The sequence below is a fragment of the Populus alba genome, chromosome 8 (genome assembly GCF_005239225.2).
Source record: "Populus alba chromosome 8, ASM523922v2, whole genome shotgun sequence".
Classification (NCBI taxonomy): Eukaryota; Viridiplantae; Streptophyta; class Magnoliopsida; order Malpighiales; family Salicaceae; genus Populus; species Populus alba.
The window spans coordinates 3,505,990-3,520,505 of NC_133291.1; the positions used below are offsets into that span (position 1 = coordinate 3,505,990).

Sequence of the window (14,516 nt, forward strand, 5' to 3'; positions counted from 1 at the left end):
GCAAAGATAATTTTGAAATAAAAAAATAAAAAAAATAATAAAAAAGAAGAAGAAGAAATCAATTTTGGGGAAAAAAAAGAACATGTAAAAAAAAACAAAAAGAAAACCTGTTAAAAAAAAAGAAACAAAAAAAACCTGCTAAAAAAAAATACCAAACCCAATAGCCTTGTATGCGGATCTGGCTACAAGGTCATGTCATAAAAGTGTGATAATTAAATAAATTAATTAAAAAGAAAAAAACCAATAGAAATAAAAAAACTAATGAAGAAAAAGAGAAAAAATCTGAATTAATTGGGTTAACCCGTCAAACCTTGGATTCGTGTCGTGAAAGTTTGATAACTAAATAGAAAAAAAAAATTGACGAGTTAACCCAGAATTAACCAGACTAACCTGTTAAACCAGGTTACCTGTCAAATCTAGAATCCGTGTCATGAAAGTTTAATAACTAAATAACAAACAAATTAAACATTAACAACCTAAACTAAACGAAAAAAACTAATTTTTTTTTAAAAAAAGACATAAGCCTGTTACTAGTGAGGAAAAAAAAATCCGAATCAACTGAGTTAACCCTTCAAATCAGGTTAACTCGTCAAACCTGAGATTCACGTCATAAAAGTTTGATAACTAAATAGAAAAAAAAATCGATGGGCTAAACAAAAAAAAAATAACAAACTAAACTAAACGAAAAAATTTGATTAAAAAGGAAAAAAACAAAAAAAAATTTGGGTTAATTCGTCAAACCAAGTTAACCCATCAAACCCTAGATCCTTGTCATGAAAGTATGATAACTAAATAAAATTTTTTTTTCACATTAACAAACTAAATTAAACAAAAAAAATTATTAAAAGAAAAAAAAAACACAAAGAAAAAACTAAAAAAAAAACCCAAAACAGGAAAAAAAAAAACACTTCAGCGCTACAGGGAAAAACTTATGCATTTTAGTATATTACTTAATAATATCATATTTTAAAGGTGTCACAATGTAAAAATGTATTGTTTCATTAAAAATTTTTAAATAGTATTATGTTGTCAAAATTTGTAGATTACCGTGACAATTTCTTTTTTAAAAATCAAAGTTAGGAATCGGAGTGGAAAAACTTAACTTTGTAGCTTGCCATTGTTTTTGTTTTCGATTGTCATCTTTGTCTTTGTATTTTTTTAATTTGTGCGAGTTAATATTAGTTTCGGATGACTTGACATTTAGGAAGTCCAATCAATCGATCAAAAAAGAGAACGTTTGTTTCGAGTAACATTTAGGGGGTGTGTTTTGACTTTGTGTTATGAAGGTATTTTTTAATATTTTAAAGTTATTTTAATATATTAATATTAAATTATTATCTTAATACGTTTTTTTAAAAAATAACTAATTCTACATTTTCAAACAAATATTTATACCAAAAAAAAATGAATGACATGAGGGAGTGCGAGGTGAAGTTATTTAAAAAAAAACAGAAAGATAAAATATTAATGATTTTTATATATTGATATTAAAATTAAAAAAATTTCTAAAATTGTGTTGTTTTAATAAATTTCAATTAAAAATATTTTTAAAAAATATTATATTCTACATTATTAAATACACAGTAAATTTATATATATGGTTAACTTATCTTTTAACTTTTTATTATTAATTTGTTTTTTTTTTGAATTTTTAGAATCACAATTTTTGAATGATAAAACAAGAAAGTAGTCGTAAGAAATATTAGGGAAAAAAAAAAAAAAAAAAACAAGACAAGCACATCGTGTACGAGTCGCCCTGAGCGCGTCGAAGAATAAAATGAAGAGGCTCTAATTAGCCGGCTTACATTGTTCCAGAAACAACCACCTTAAATCCTCACCATCGTTACCCCTTCTCACTTCCTGCCCTTTCTCTCAAAAAATATGCCCCTAATTCTTTTATTCCTGCAAGACTGGAACTTTTTTCAGGTACTCTCCTCTTTTTATTCATTATTTTTTTTTTCTACAAGAAGAATTTAGAGACCGTGTAAAGTGATTTCAAAGCTTTCATTTCGAGGATCAAGAAAGCATCCTTTTGTATTCACTGTTTTGTTCTTCTGTAGGACAGCTCTGATAATTTCTATGCTGTCATCATCTTTTTTTGCGTTTTCTTGTTTGTCTACTTTATTAAGTAACCATATATAGCGCAAAGATTATTCCCCCCCTCCCCCGCTCTTATGTGTATCCTTCTGGTGTTAGTAGAAAATAAAAATCTGGACTTTGATACATGGTGAGAGCTATTACTTAGTGGGAAGCTATTTTTCGGAGAAACTATGAGTATGAACTGAAGCTGTGTAATTTGGCCTTGTGAGTGCTTGGTATTATCATAACTGCAGGCCGAAACATCAAGGTTTTGGAGTGTGTTGTAAGTTGTGAAATTTCTGAGGTATTGATGATCATGGATCGGTCCTTAAGAGGTATATATGGTTCTGTAAATGGATTGAAACTAAGCAATGAAACCCAATCTGCTTCATCGGTTCAGGATCTTGTTAATGCGTTCAAGTTGGATAGCAATTGTGTCAACCAAAACCATGTAAATAGTCCTCGTGTTCCGCCTGATTCAACACTAAGTAACCCAGTTCTGTCCGCTAGCATGAGTCAAGAGGGGGATTCTCACGAAGATTTTGATTTCAGTGATGTGGTTCTGAAATATATTAGCAAGATGCTACTGGAAGAGGAAATGGAAGAGAAGACATGTATGTTTCAAGAATCTTCAGCGGCACTCCTAGCTGCGGAGAAATCGTTGTATGAGCTTATTGGGGAGAAGCATCCTTCCGCACCTGATGATCCTGTACAATTTTTAGATCAAAATCATGAAAGGCCAGATGAAAATCATGATTTGAATTGCAGTAATTGCACAAGCAGTACAAGCAGCAGCAGTGGCAGTAACTTGTTGGATCATGGGTGGACTTATGATCTTGGCGATTACAAATCGTCGAGTCATGCTTCTCAGTCATCCTATAGTCCAGGGAACAGCGGTGCTACTGTAGATGGATTTGTCGACTCTCCAGTTGGTCCTAATATGGTTGCTGAGATATTTGGGGGGAGTGAGTCTGTTATGCAGTTTAAGAAAGGGTTTGAGGAGGCCAGTAAGTTCATTCCAAATGGCAATCTGCTTATTGATTTGGAGATTAAGGGCTTGTTTCTAAAAGACCTGAAGGAAGATGTCAAGGATGTGTTAGCTATGGCAGGGGAGAAGCGTGAGAATGATAATTACTCAGATGGTTCGAGGGGGAAGAAGAATCCTCATCCTGAGGAGTCGGCTTTAGAGGGAGGTAGGAGTAACAAGCAGTGTGCAGTTTACTCTGAATCAACCGCGAGTTCAGCGGATTTTGACATGGTATTGCTCAATTGTGGAAAAGATGACTCTGCCCTCCGAGCAGCCTTGCATAATGGGGAAAGCAAGAGTGTACAGCAGAATGGACAAGCCAAAGGATCGAATGGTGGAAAAGCTCGAGGTAAGAGGCAGGGAGGTAAGAGGGATGTGGTGGATTTGAGAACTCTCTTGACCCTTTGTGCACAAGCTGTAGCAGCAGATGACCGGAGGAGTGCAAATGACCTGCTGAAGCAAATCAGACAGAATGCTCCATCGACAGGGGATGCTATGCAGAGACTAGCTAATATTTTTGCTGATGGTCTCGAAGCACGCTTGGCTGGCTCGGGAACCCAGATTTACAAAGCACTTATTTCGAAGCCAACATCAGCTGCTGATGTTTTGAAAGCTTACCACATGTTTCTTGCCGCTTGTCCGTTTAGGAAGCTGTCTAATTTCTTCTCAAATAAAACAATTATGAATATAGCTGAAAATGCAACAAGGGTTCACATTGTTGATTTTGGCATCATGTACGGTTTCCAATGGCCCTGCCTTATTCAGCGCCTCTCATCCAGACCCGGAGGACCTCCCCATCTGCGGATTACTGGGATTGATCTCCCAAATCCAGGTTTCCGACCAGCAGAAAGGGTTGAGGAGACAGGACGCCGCTTAGCAAATTATGCAAACACTTTCAAAGTTCCATTCAAGTTCAATGCTATAGCACAGAAGTGGGAAACCATTAAAATTGAGGATCTCAAGATTGATAGAAATGAGGTGCTTGTTGTGAATTCTGTGTATAGATTAAGAAACTTGCTTGATGAGACTGTGGTGGTGGAGAGTCCTAGAAACATTGTTCTCAATTTGATCAGGAATATGAATCCTGATGTTTTCATACAAGGGGCAGTTAATGGAGCCTACAATGCTCCATTCTTTATCACACGCTTCCGAGAGGCCCTGTTCCACTTCTCCACTTTGTTTGATGTTCTGGAGGCTAATGTGTCTCGTGAGGTCCCAGAGAGGAGGCTTATTGAGAGAGATATTTTTGGGTGGGAGGCAATGAATGTAATTGCATGCGAGGGTGCAGAGAGGATAGAGAGGCCAGAGACATACAAGCAGTGGCAAATGCGGACCCTAAGGGCTGGGTTTAGGCAGCTCCCTTTGAATCGGGAGATTTTTACGACAGCTAAGGAGAGGGTGGAAGCTCTCTACCACAAGGATTTTGTAATTGATGAAGATAGCCAGTGGTTGCTCCAAGGGTGGAAGGGCCGGATTGTCTATGCACTCTCTTCTTGGAAGCCTGATTGTTAAATGCGTTTTGAGTTTTATTTGTGGATCGGAAGGGTGACAGGATTCTCCATGTGGCTGACATAGTGCCCTTGTGCTATATCAACTTTGTTGTAGATTTCTGCTCAAAGAATTTAAGGTACTGACATTTTCCCATTAAAAATAAGTCTCATTTTTCTTTTCATCACCTTGCCATTTGTTTACTCTGGAATGGAAGTGAACTTGAAAAGAAATTGATGATGTTATTCTATATTTGCTGAGCAGGGATAGTGGGAGTAGAGTTTTGGCTGCTGCTCACCACAATTCTATTAGATGCCCGTTGTTCAAGTAGCAGTAATATTCATCAACTTATAAGAAAAAATTCAACTAATGTGTTGCTTGACGCCTGATATTTCTCATGTCACCAGTCAGAATGGTCTTATATCCTGGTGAACATGCACAAAAAGGACTTGAGAAACTTAAAAGAAAGCCACCCCGACTCTAGTTCAGTGTTGTAGTTAAACAAAAGATATCTGTAGCAGCGATGATGTTAAAGTTAATGCTGGTGGGTTGTAGAATTATGATGATTTTTAGGAATCTCTGCAGTCAAAGAAGATAATGCATGCGCATTGTTGCCCAGGTTCATCTTTGGACAGTTTTTTGTGCAAGCAGCAATCTTGGTTCTGGAGTCAGAAGTGGTCCCTGTGCATACTGTCCACTTAAATGTGTCATTTTAGCTCTAAATTTATTAATGAAATTGCCGCCAAGAATACTCTTGTTCTAGGTTTATGTTGTTTAAGATGTGTGTGCCACAGTTTCACCGATCATTTCTTACCGGGAATGCATGCTGATTCTTCCGACCAGATCCGTACTAGCTTAATTTAGCAAAAGGCTTGTGAAATGATGGCCCCTACTAACTCACGCCTTCCCATTTCACAGATATTTGAGCATATGTTCTGTAAAGTGTTCTGCAATACAGAATCAGCACCAAAGTTAATAAAGTGTTTTCATGGTCGTCTATTGCTTGGTAGTTCTCTGTTTAGTTGAATCAGTACACATCTATCAGTTGACTCAGTCAGTTGTTACCTTGAACTATTGCCTATTTGCATTCAAGGTGTTCCATTTTTCAAGGTATTCATAGTTTTAAAGTGTTTTCATGGTCGGTCTACCGTTAACATGAATTTCTTAATCATTTTCCTAATACTTGCGGGAAGAAGTTTTACCTTGGGAAGGTACGATTAGTAATTTAAGGAAGTCCCGCCTTCATACGACATGCTAACAAGGACCTTGCAGCGAACCCGTCGTTATTGCACCATCCATCCATTTCATGTTACTATTATAGACTTGAATAATGGGAATAATAGCGAGTATTTGCTAAGTTTTGTGATTACTTGATGACATGCACTACGGCAAGAAGAGATGCAGCGACATATGATCTACATGATAAGACAGGCACTGTGATTTAGACAATTGTTTATGGCGCTAAATACATGATAAGACATCTTAACATGAATAGAATAATGATTATTACATTTCTGATTGCTGCTGCCAAGGAAAGAGTTTGTGGTTTGATTTCCTTTCAAGTACATGAATTACAAGTGTGAATCGCGTTGAAAAAAAAATTATTTTTTTTAAATTGTTTTGATATATTAATATTAAAAATAATTTTTTTTATTTTAATATATTTTTTAATTAAAGTTACTTTGAACCGCTATCTTATCACAATTATTTTAATATAACTTAATCTGTCAGGTCTCCTACTCTCCTTCTTTACCTCTTCTTAGTAATGCCACGCCCGTATATTTACATACCAGCAAAAACCTGCCGAGCTGCAACTGTTGTTTTGCTCGATGTCATGCATTACGAACATGCAAAATATGATATATACTATTAAAACATACGAAAAGTCAAAGGCTAAAACCTAGCAGAATATCTTGGTGGAAAACTCAATATTGGGTGTGGAAAAGTAGGAAGGGGATAATTCCCGAACACTTGCTAGTCGCTATTCAGGGTATCAACGTTATGATGCCTAAAAACAAAGAAAAACTATTTCCTTGCTTTTCATTGGAAGATTCAATGTATCTTCTTTGCTTTTCATTGGATCGCAAGTCAACACAAAGAAAAACTATTTCCTTCCAACCCGAGACAATCTTTTTCAAAAACATGTTTGATATTGTAGTTACTGAGTATAATTTTTTAAAAAATTATTTTATAAAAAATACTTTTAGTTGAAGGTAGTTTAAAAAAATATATATTTAATTAAAATTGTAGTTGAAATTAAAGTTGAGTAAAAAGTAGTTTAATGTGTTTGGTTAATAATGCTTTTGAAATTGAGGTTATAAAATGATTTTAAAAATATATATTAATATTAATGTTTTTTAATTTAAAATATTGTAGATTTAACTATTGTTATCTTATCATGAAATAAATAATATTTTACATGAAATATTTTTTATTCTTCCACTAAACTATTTACAATTCCATCACGTATGAAATACATCCGACAAGGACTATAGTTTTTTTTGTTTCTTAAGCACACAACAACATTAGATAAAATATAATCATAAACAAAATTAGGATTACGATCAAACTTTGCAAATGTTACTTCATCAAGCAATCTCTATTTAATTTATATAGTGTTATTAAATAATATTAAACACTAGTTTTTTTGAATAAAACAAAATTAAAAAATTAAAAAATTTATTTTTTATTTTACTAGATCGAACTTGATTCCATGCATTTTAAGCTTTAAACCAATTCCACCGGAATAATGTAGCATGGCTATACTATTAACGTGAACATGCGGCACTGTATATGCTAATTAATTAGCAGGAAGTAGCATTCATCTGCTTTTCTTTTCTCTGTGTCTTGGATGCAAAAATACCTAGGACCCATGAATATTAAATTAATATTTTTTTTTATTAAATGGGTTACATCAACGTTTTGTTGAACACATAAACGCAACCTCGCTAACAAATACCCCCTAAGTCAACTAGGGAAAATTTTGCATGTGATGGTAGATAGTGCTAGGGAAGGCGGCTGAAACGTTGTGTAAATTTAGTGAAATTGGGAGTACCAAATACATGCATCTCCACCAGCTCGACAGGGAGGTTCCCAAGTCAACATGTAAAGAAGCATAGCGGTCACTATACTATTTAAAAAATAACAAATATCTATGTAATTTAAAATCTCACGTCACACCACCTAAAACAAGCTGAAATCCACGAATGTATTCCACCATGGGGTTTCACGTTTTTTTTTTTAACCAAATCTTTTCACTAATTCATTATGAAACCAGTGACTAATCCAACTTAATTGCTTATAATTTATGTTAAATAGAATTATCTGATGAAAAAATTCTCCTTTTATTTGACTAAAAATTTATTTTTTAGCGACCATAAATACTTGGAAATTAATGCATCAACTTGTTCACACCACGTTTATTAAACTTGGCTGTAAACCTTTATCCAAGCTAGGTTTTTAAGAAAAAATTAATTTAAAATTGACTCCATTAAAAATCAATTTAATTATATATATATATATTTTTATAAAAATACTAACATTTTAATTTTTTTAATTAAAAAAATATTATAAACTAACCCGTTAAGCCTTAAAGGAGCTCTCTTAGGCAAACACATATTTCAAAATATTATTAATTTAATAATATAGTAAGGGGTGAATAAACCCAAAAGACCAAAATGGCCCATTGCGTATATATTGGTGGACTGGAAGCCCAAGATTATTAGAAGTCTTACCCGGTTGAGGACAACTGGTTTCTGACCAAAAGCCCAATTAATGGCCTTGGGGATTTGTCCAGTGTGTGTGTGTGTATATATATATATTAAATTTTAGGAATTTAAAAATAATTTTTACTGCTAATAAATAATCATTTTGACCCTAGGATTTGATGTGTGGGATTTATGTTTGAGAGCTTGTGTGATATGACTGTTTTTTAAATAATTTTTTATGCTAAAATACATATTAATAACTAATTAATAAAGAAATGAGGTTTATGCCAGTTTCATTAATTTTTTTTTTAAATTTAAATTTTCAAACCATAACCATAAAAATTAAATGATACTATCACACGCTGAGATAAATCCTTGATGTATGTGTAAATTTTATTTCCAGATGCCGACAGGAACTCACTTAACAGGGGAAAAAAATGCAGGGTTCTAGTTTCACTTATGATGTGAAAAAATGTCATTCTTATGAGCCATTTTCTCTTCTTAATTAACCAATTGAACTTTCCTGAGATTCAATGCGATGATTACACCTTGGTTTCCTGAATTCAAAACTTTTCTTCAAATGTCTCTTTGTCTGCCTTTGCGGATTTCCTGATTTGGGTTTGATTTGCATGTTCTGCAGCAGAAGGGGTTTCTGTGGTACTCTCAGACATGTGTCCCTTGGTTTCTGGGATCTCAACTAGAGATGCAGCTTCATATGCAGAGTTAGGAATGCAAGCACTTGGTCTGGCAGTTGGTCGAGCGAGCAGCAACAGCCCATCTTGATGATGATTTTAGAATACACAGGGCGTTAAGTGATTCTGTGAATGTTGCAGATGATAATGGAATATTGCACCAGGTGGGCACCTAGTAATGAAGCTTCTAGAGAGTGAGAGAGACAAAAGGAGGAAAAACCCATAAAATCCAGACTTGTGAGAATGAATTACTTCATCGGATCCTTTTCTTTTTCTCAATGACATCACAATTTTCCTGAATGTATGGGTACGTGTGAAAAACAAGTACAATATACAAAAATCCTGTTTAAACTCTACAATATAATTTAGCAAACTAGTTCAAACTCGGGCAGAAAAGAAAAAAAGAAATCAAACTCCTTCCTGTACTTTCTTTGTAGTGTATGTATTTACAATATAAATTAGCTTCAGATTTGCGTAGTTTTTTTGTCACCGAATCTGGGTTCGTCCTAATGACCAAAGGCCTGTATCTTTCACTGGTGTCTGAAGCCACAATAAAAAAGAAAAGCTTAGTACTGGAAAGGCAACTGAAAACCCCTTAAAACCGCAATGATATCACGTAACACGCTTGCTTGCTTACCTGTGTTTTCATAGAGGGGAAGACGTTCCAAAACCGCAATGTCTCATCCCCTGCTCCAGTTACTATTGTCTACATGATGAACAGACAATTTTGACATTAAAAACTTGTTCATGATCATTTCTTCTTCTATCCTTAGATATGCAGAAATCATAATTTTGCCAGGAATGCTTGAAAATGGAGATATTGCGGTACCTGACCATCAGGAGACATGGCAAGATAGAGTACTCGCAAACTGTGACCAACTAGAGTTGCAACCTATCACAAACCGAAAACAGACGGGTTTTCTTAACAGGATTTTTCCTTGCAAATCTTGAACTAGTGGCTGTTTTAGCTACGAGACAGATTAATTACAAAGAACTAGCAGCATCTTTAGTTAATACCTTGGATAATGATGGATATTTCCACACCATAATTTGATTCTGGGAGTACCCATGAGTGCTAACCAGCTCATTAACGTTCTTGCTCCAAGCTAGATTGCACACCTGCAGTCAGCCAGTGAAAATCCAGTAAGCTGAGGGGTATTTAAGAGATCGGAAATTAGTTCTATGAAGTTCCATGACCTGGTGAAAATTAAGCAAGAAGTAAAGGAGGAAAAACCTGGCTTCCTGTGTCAACATGGTTTAATTGATGACCATTGGTGGTGTTCCAAAAGCGAATACATCTATCAGCAGTTCCACCTCCAGATGCAAGAAGGCCACTCTGGTGGGGTGACCAAGCAATGGCCTTGACTGCAGCTGTGTGTTCAGTCAGTTTCAAAATTGGTAGCTGGGAGTGCTGATTCCATACCAAGAGCTGATCACCAACAGGTCATTGACTTGATTACACATTAATATACACACAAATAAAAGGGGACATGCCACCAGAATATTTATTAGCTAATGAAAACGAATTGCTACCATGAGCAAGAAAAATTTAGTAATCTTTACCTGATTATCATTTCCACCAGATGCAAGTTCCCTGTCATCATGTGACCATTTTAAGCCACATACCTGGAAAAAGTGATAGAGGGGCTTACTTCCATTTTTTCCACCATACACAAAATTATTATTTCACAACTAAATCCAAGTCCATATAATCCATTTAGACAAAATATTGGGAATAGTCAGGAATTGTTGAACTGAGCCATTTATTCAACTCTTCTGCTTTAGACTTTACCTCAGATTTGTGACCAACAAGTTTGCTGACATAGTCACTGGAAATTCGAAGATCATGCTGAAGTATATGGCGGTCCCTGCTTCCTGATGCTAGTGTCCTAGAGTTCCAAGCCAAGACACCTGTTCTTGTTTGATGCCCTCCCATGGTTCGGACCCTCTTGCACTGTGTTCCATCCCACACCTATAACAAACATTGACAGCAGACCATAAATCAAAATGAATCATATAAAAATACAAGATTTTGGGCTAAATAAGACCGTTAGAGCTACCTGAACTTGACCAAGATGTGTACCAACTGATATGTATGAGCCTTCCCGGGTCCATTGCACAGAGCATACACTGTCATTAGGCCCTAAATCACACAACCTGGTCACCTGAGAACAAGATAACAAAAAGGTTTAAGCATCTAATACCTCAGTCGGCCCCATTTTAAACAGTAAGTTACTATCCAAATAAACTACTTAAGAGACCATTTTGCATTGGATTGGACAGTTTTTGGAGCTGTTTAACAAAGAACCTTGTACGATCGAACTTACTTTACTATTTGATGCGGTCCATAAATAGACACAAGTTCCCAACCCAACAGCGAGTACATTCTGCGAGGACCAATCCACAAGATTCAGATAGAAGTCGTCTTGAAGTGACGGGGCATCCAAAACCTGCAGCAAAATTAACCTTCAATAATTACCATTTTCTTGGACTGAATCTTCAATGATTTCTATCGAATCCAATTAAATCAAAAAGGGATGCAAAACAATCTTCTTTATCCACAATTTTCCAAACAACCAAAGAAACCCAAAATTGATTAAAAAAAAAAAGACTCGGTAGTTACCTTATGAGGTGTTTTGGGGACTTTTCTTGGTGGCTTAGGAGGAGTAGAAGACTCACTAGAAATCCCACTATCGTGTCCCAAGATTGAAGGAGAAAACGGCGAATTAGGCCCCGAATGATCAGTCTTGAACCTCAACATATTCTTGTTAGGACTACTCAACCCTCCTTGACCACCTGCAGGAGAAGAAAAGGAACCAAAATCAGACCCGAAAAGCTCAGATTTCAATAACCTTGCATAAGCTTCGTTGCCTCCTTCTTTAACAGGAGATCCTTTCTCTACGAGTCCAAAAGTGTGGAGCCTTGAAGATGATCTGCAAGGTATGAATCTATCACTACAAGATGAGGTTTTCGAGGGTGAAGATAAGCTTGATATTGCTCTGGGTGATGATACGCATGTTACTGCTCTAAAAGAACTGGAAGAGGAAAGGGTCTCTAGTCTTAAAGAAGTCTCATTCATCCCAGATGGGAGGTTCAGGCCACTCTTTCTTCTTGGTGTTGAATCCATATTTGTTTAATATTTTTGAGAAGTTTTGAGCTATTGGGTCCTCTTTCGATTTTGTTGATGAGCAGTGAAGAATATTTATTGCAAAGGCCTCTCTTTGGAAGGAAAGAGAGGGATTCTCAATGGAGGGTTTTTGTTTTAGGGTTCTTTTGTGTGGAAGAAGACTTGCAACGGTCGAAATTTTGGGTAGTATATGCAGGAGCGGAGTTGGTAAAGAGAAGGGGTTTTTTTGGGTTTTGAAGTTGTTTTTATATAGGGTGTTTTGTTTCAAGATTCTAACGGTCGATTTCTTGCTTGGGCCAAGCTCATCAGAGCTGGACTTGTGGTTTGGTGACCAAAATAGCCGCTCTTTGTGATGCCATTATTCTTAAATGCAATAAATGGTTTTCTCTATTGGCTTTGCCCTCTGTTCTTGCAGAGGCCCCTGCCCCTGCCCCTGCCCCTGCCCCTGCATCAGTTCCTTTTCCCTTTTTTTTTTCTAGAGAAATTCTTTTCTCTTAGGCTAATAAACTAATTCATTACAGGAGTAGTTCTATCCACTAGCATCTTTAACTGTAACAAGGTTAATGTTCTTGTCCAAGACTTCAAGACCCATTAGACCTTTTATGGAATGAAAAAAAATAGAATTGTTCTAGATTCATATATATTATTAATCAAGTTGATTTTTTAGTTAGTTTTTGGATATATCATCCACATTATCAGTGTTCGACTGCGAGATAAATCTTTGAAAGAGTAAGTTAAAATTATATTATTCTTACCAGGTCCTTGCAACAATATAAAATGGTGTTCTTATTAATAATATTATATCATTTTTTTTCAAGGAAAGAAAAAAAACACTGGCTTCATTTAATATTAGAATAAATTGTAATGAAGAACACTTCAATGTTTTTCATATGTATGGTGCATTTTTTATAAAAGTGATTTTTAATTGATAATTAATGTTTTTTAACGGTGGTAACATTTTAAAAATTAAATAAGTGTTTGATATTGTGGTGGAATATGTTTTTTTAAAAATATTTTTTATTTGAAAATATATCAAAATAAATTTTTTTTATTAATATATTAAAATCACCAAAAATACATTAAAATATTTTAATATGTTTTTTCATACCACATACATATTAAAACACAATGAGAAACAACCATATATCATCTAAAAACGCGTAAAAGGCATCCATTTTACCGTCTCACTCTCAACTACTCAAACTATATTACAAAACAAAGCCTAAGTGAACCTTGGAATTTTATTTTATTTTTTTACCGCTCGATGATTTTTCACGTACAGTACTCCAGGCTCACATCGTGTACAGGGATGCAGGGCAGGATATCATACTTGACCTGCGCCAAGCCGCTACCGGTGATAAATTCCCATAATCCAGCCAGCATCTCTCAAGGTTAACTATCGATGGTAGAGACAATAGAAAACATAAACTTTTTTCTAGGAAGACGGCGTTACAACAAAATCTGGGCAAACAATTCCATGGGAGATAAAATGAAGGTCGAGTGATAACTGAAATATCAAAACTGAAACTTGAAACAGCTCTGAATTCATGGCAAAGCAAATATAGAAGTAGCTAAGAAAAATCTCATTTGTGTTCGACAAAGTGGCATTAACGAAAAATGGCATGAGCTGCCAAAGTTCAGTAATTTCTTCAGGTTGAGATCTATATACAGCCATCTCATATAGGCCTGCCTGGTCGATGCCAACTAAGTTGGGATGAAACAAAATCTCAGGGCGTCAGAACCTTTCAACCCCGAGCAGAACTTGGAAATCTTCCTTGGTCAGAGGACGAGAATGTGGTTCGTCAGCAGCTGGTTGTGAGGGTCCTGGTTCTGGCTTCCATCTCCAGTCATGTCAGTGAGCAATAAGTTATTGAATGGTTCATAACAGAATTGAATGATCAAGAACAGGACATGAGAAGTGGGGACAACGGAGGAAAAGGTCAAATATACCAGAATAAAGAAAATCCGACCTGAAGCCTGGAAGATACACAGGCAAGCTCTGTTTCATCCTCATCTAGCCCCTTGTCGTCGTCATCGTTATCTTTGCTCATCAGTTTGTAAAGTTGCCGATCTTCATCTTTGGCATCAGAAGTATCCTCACCCTTCCCTTGGTCATTATCTTTTTCTTCAACTTTCTCTCATGTAAACCAAGCGCTAATGCATGCACCCATTAGAAAAGAAAAATAAAATTAAAAAAAAAAAAAGATTACATATATACCGCACTCATTAGATTGAGGCAGAATCCAGCTGGGCATTTATACACATGTGATGACGGTATTTAAGCGAAAGAAGCTGCTTCAAGTAATCAGTGACAAATAGTAGTTCGGGAGCACCCTTTATAAAAAGGCATCAATAAACTGGAAACAGAAACACAGGTCACATTATGCCATTAGTTT

At 35.6% G+C, this 14,516-nt stretch overlaps 2 protein-coding genes across 2 annotated transcripts; one reads left to right on the forward strand and one right to left on the reverse strand.

The window, feature by feature from the left end:
- Positions 1-1,743: 1,743 nt before the first annotated feature.
- Positions 1,744-5,372, forward strand: LOC118052281 (scarecrow-like protein 9). Its single transcript, XM_035063202.2, has 3 exons — positions 1,744-1,926; positions 2,200-4,733; positions 4,859-5,372. The coding sequence occupies exon 2, from the start codon at positions 2,390-2,392 to the stop codon at positions 4,616-4,618; it is 2,229 nt and encodes a 742-aa protein (XP_034919093.1). The 5' UTR covers positions 1,744-1,926; positions 2,200-2,389; the 3' UTR covers positions 4,619-4,733; positions 4,859-5,372.
- Positions 5,373-8,676: 3,304 nt separating this feature from the next.
- Positions 8,677-12,486, reverse strand: LOC118052280 (protein FIZZY-RELATED 3). Its single transcript, XM_035063199.2, has 10 exons — positions 11,617-12,486; positions 11,321-11,443; positions 11,054-11,158; positions 10,786-10,965; positions 10,557-10,619; positions 10,228-10,422; positions 10,011-10,112; positions 9,823-9,885; positions 9,631-9,699; positions 8,677-9,533 (listed from the first exon to the last, which is right to left on the reverse strand). The coding sequence occupies exons 1-10, from the start codon at positions 12,118-12,120 to the stop codon at positions 9,480-9,482; spliced, it is 1,458 nt and encodes a 485-aa protein (XP_034919090.1). The 5' UTR covers positions 12,121-12,486; the 3' UTR covers positions 8,677-9,479.
- Between the last annotated feature and the right edge of the window lie 2,030 nt (positions 12,487-14,516).

What these genes read in the sequence shown, in the direction of transcription:
- LOC118052281 (XM_035063202.2), top strand. Translation starts at nt 2,390, where the DNA reads ATGATCATGGATCGGTCCTTAAGAGGTATATATGGTTCTGTAAATGGA.
- LOC118052280 (XM_035063199.2), bottom strand. Translation starts at nt 12,120, where the DNA reads ATGGATTCAACACCAAGAAGAAAGAGTGGCCTGAACCTCCCATCTGGG. An exon ending in ATGTTGACACAGGAAGCCAG is followed by an intron (nt 10,113 to 10,227) that starts GTTTTTCCTCCT and finishes GGCTGACTGCAG; the next exon opens with GTGTGCAATCTAGCTTGGAG. An exon ending in AATATCCATCATTATCCAAG is followed by an intron (nt 9,886 to 10,010) that starts GTATTAACTAAA and finishes GGTTTGTGATAG; the next exon opens with GTTGCAACTCTAGTTGGTCA.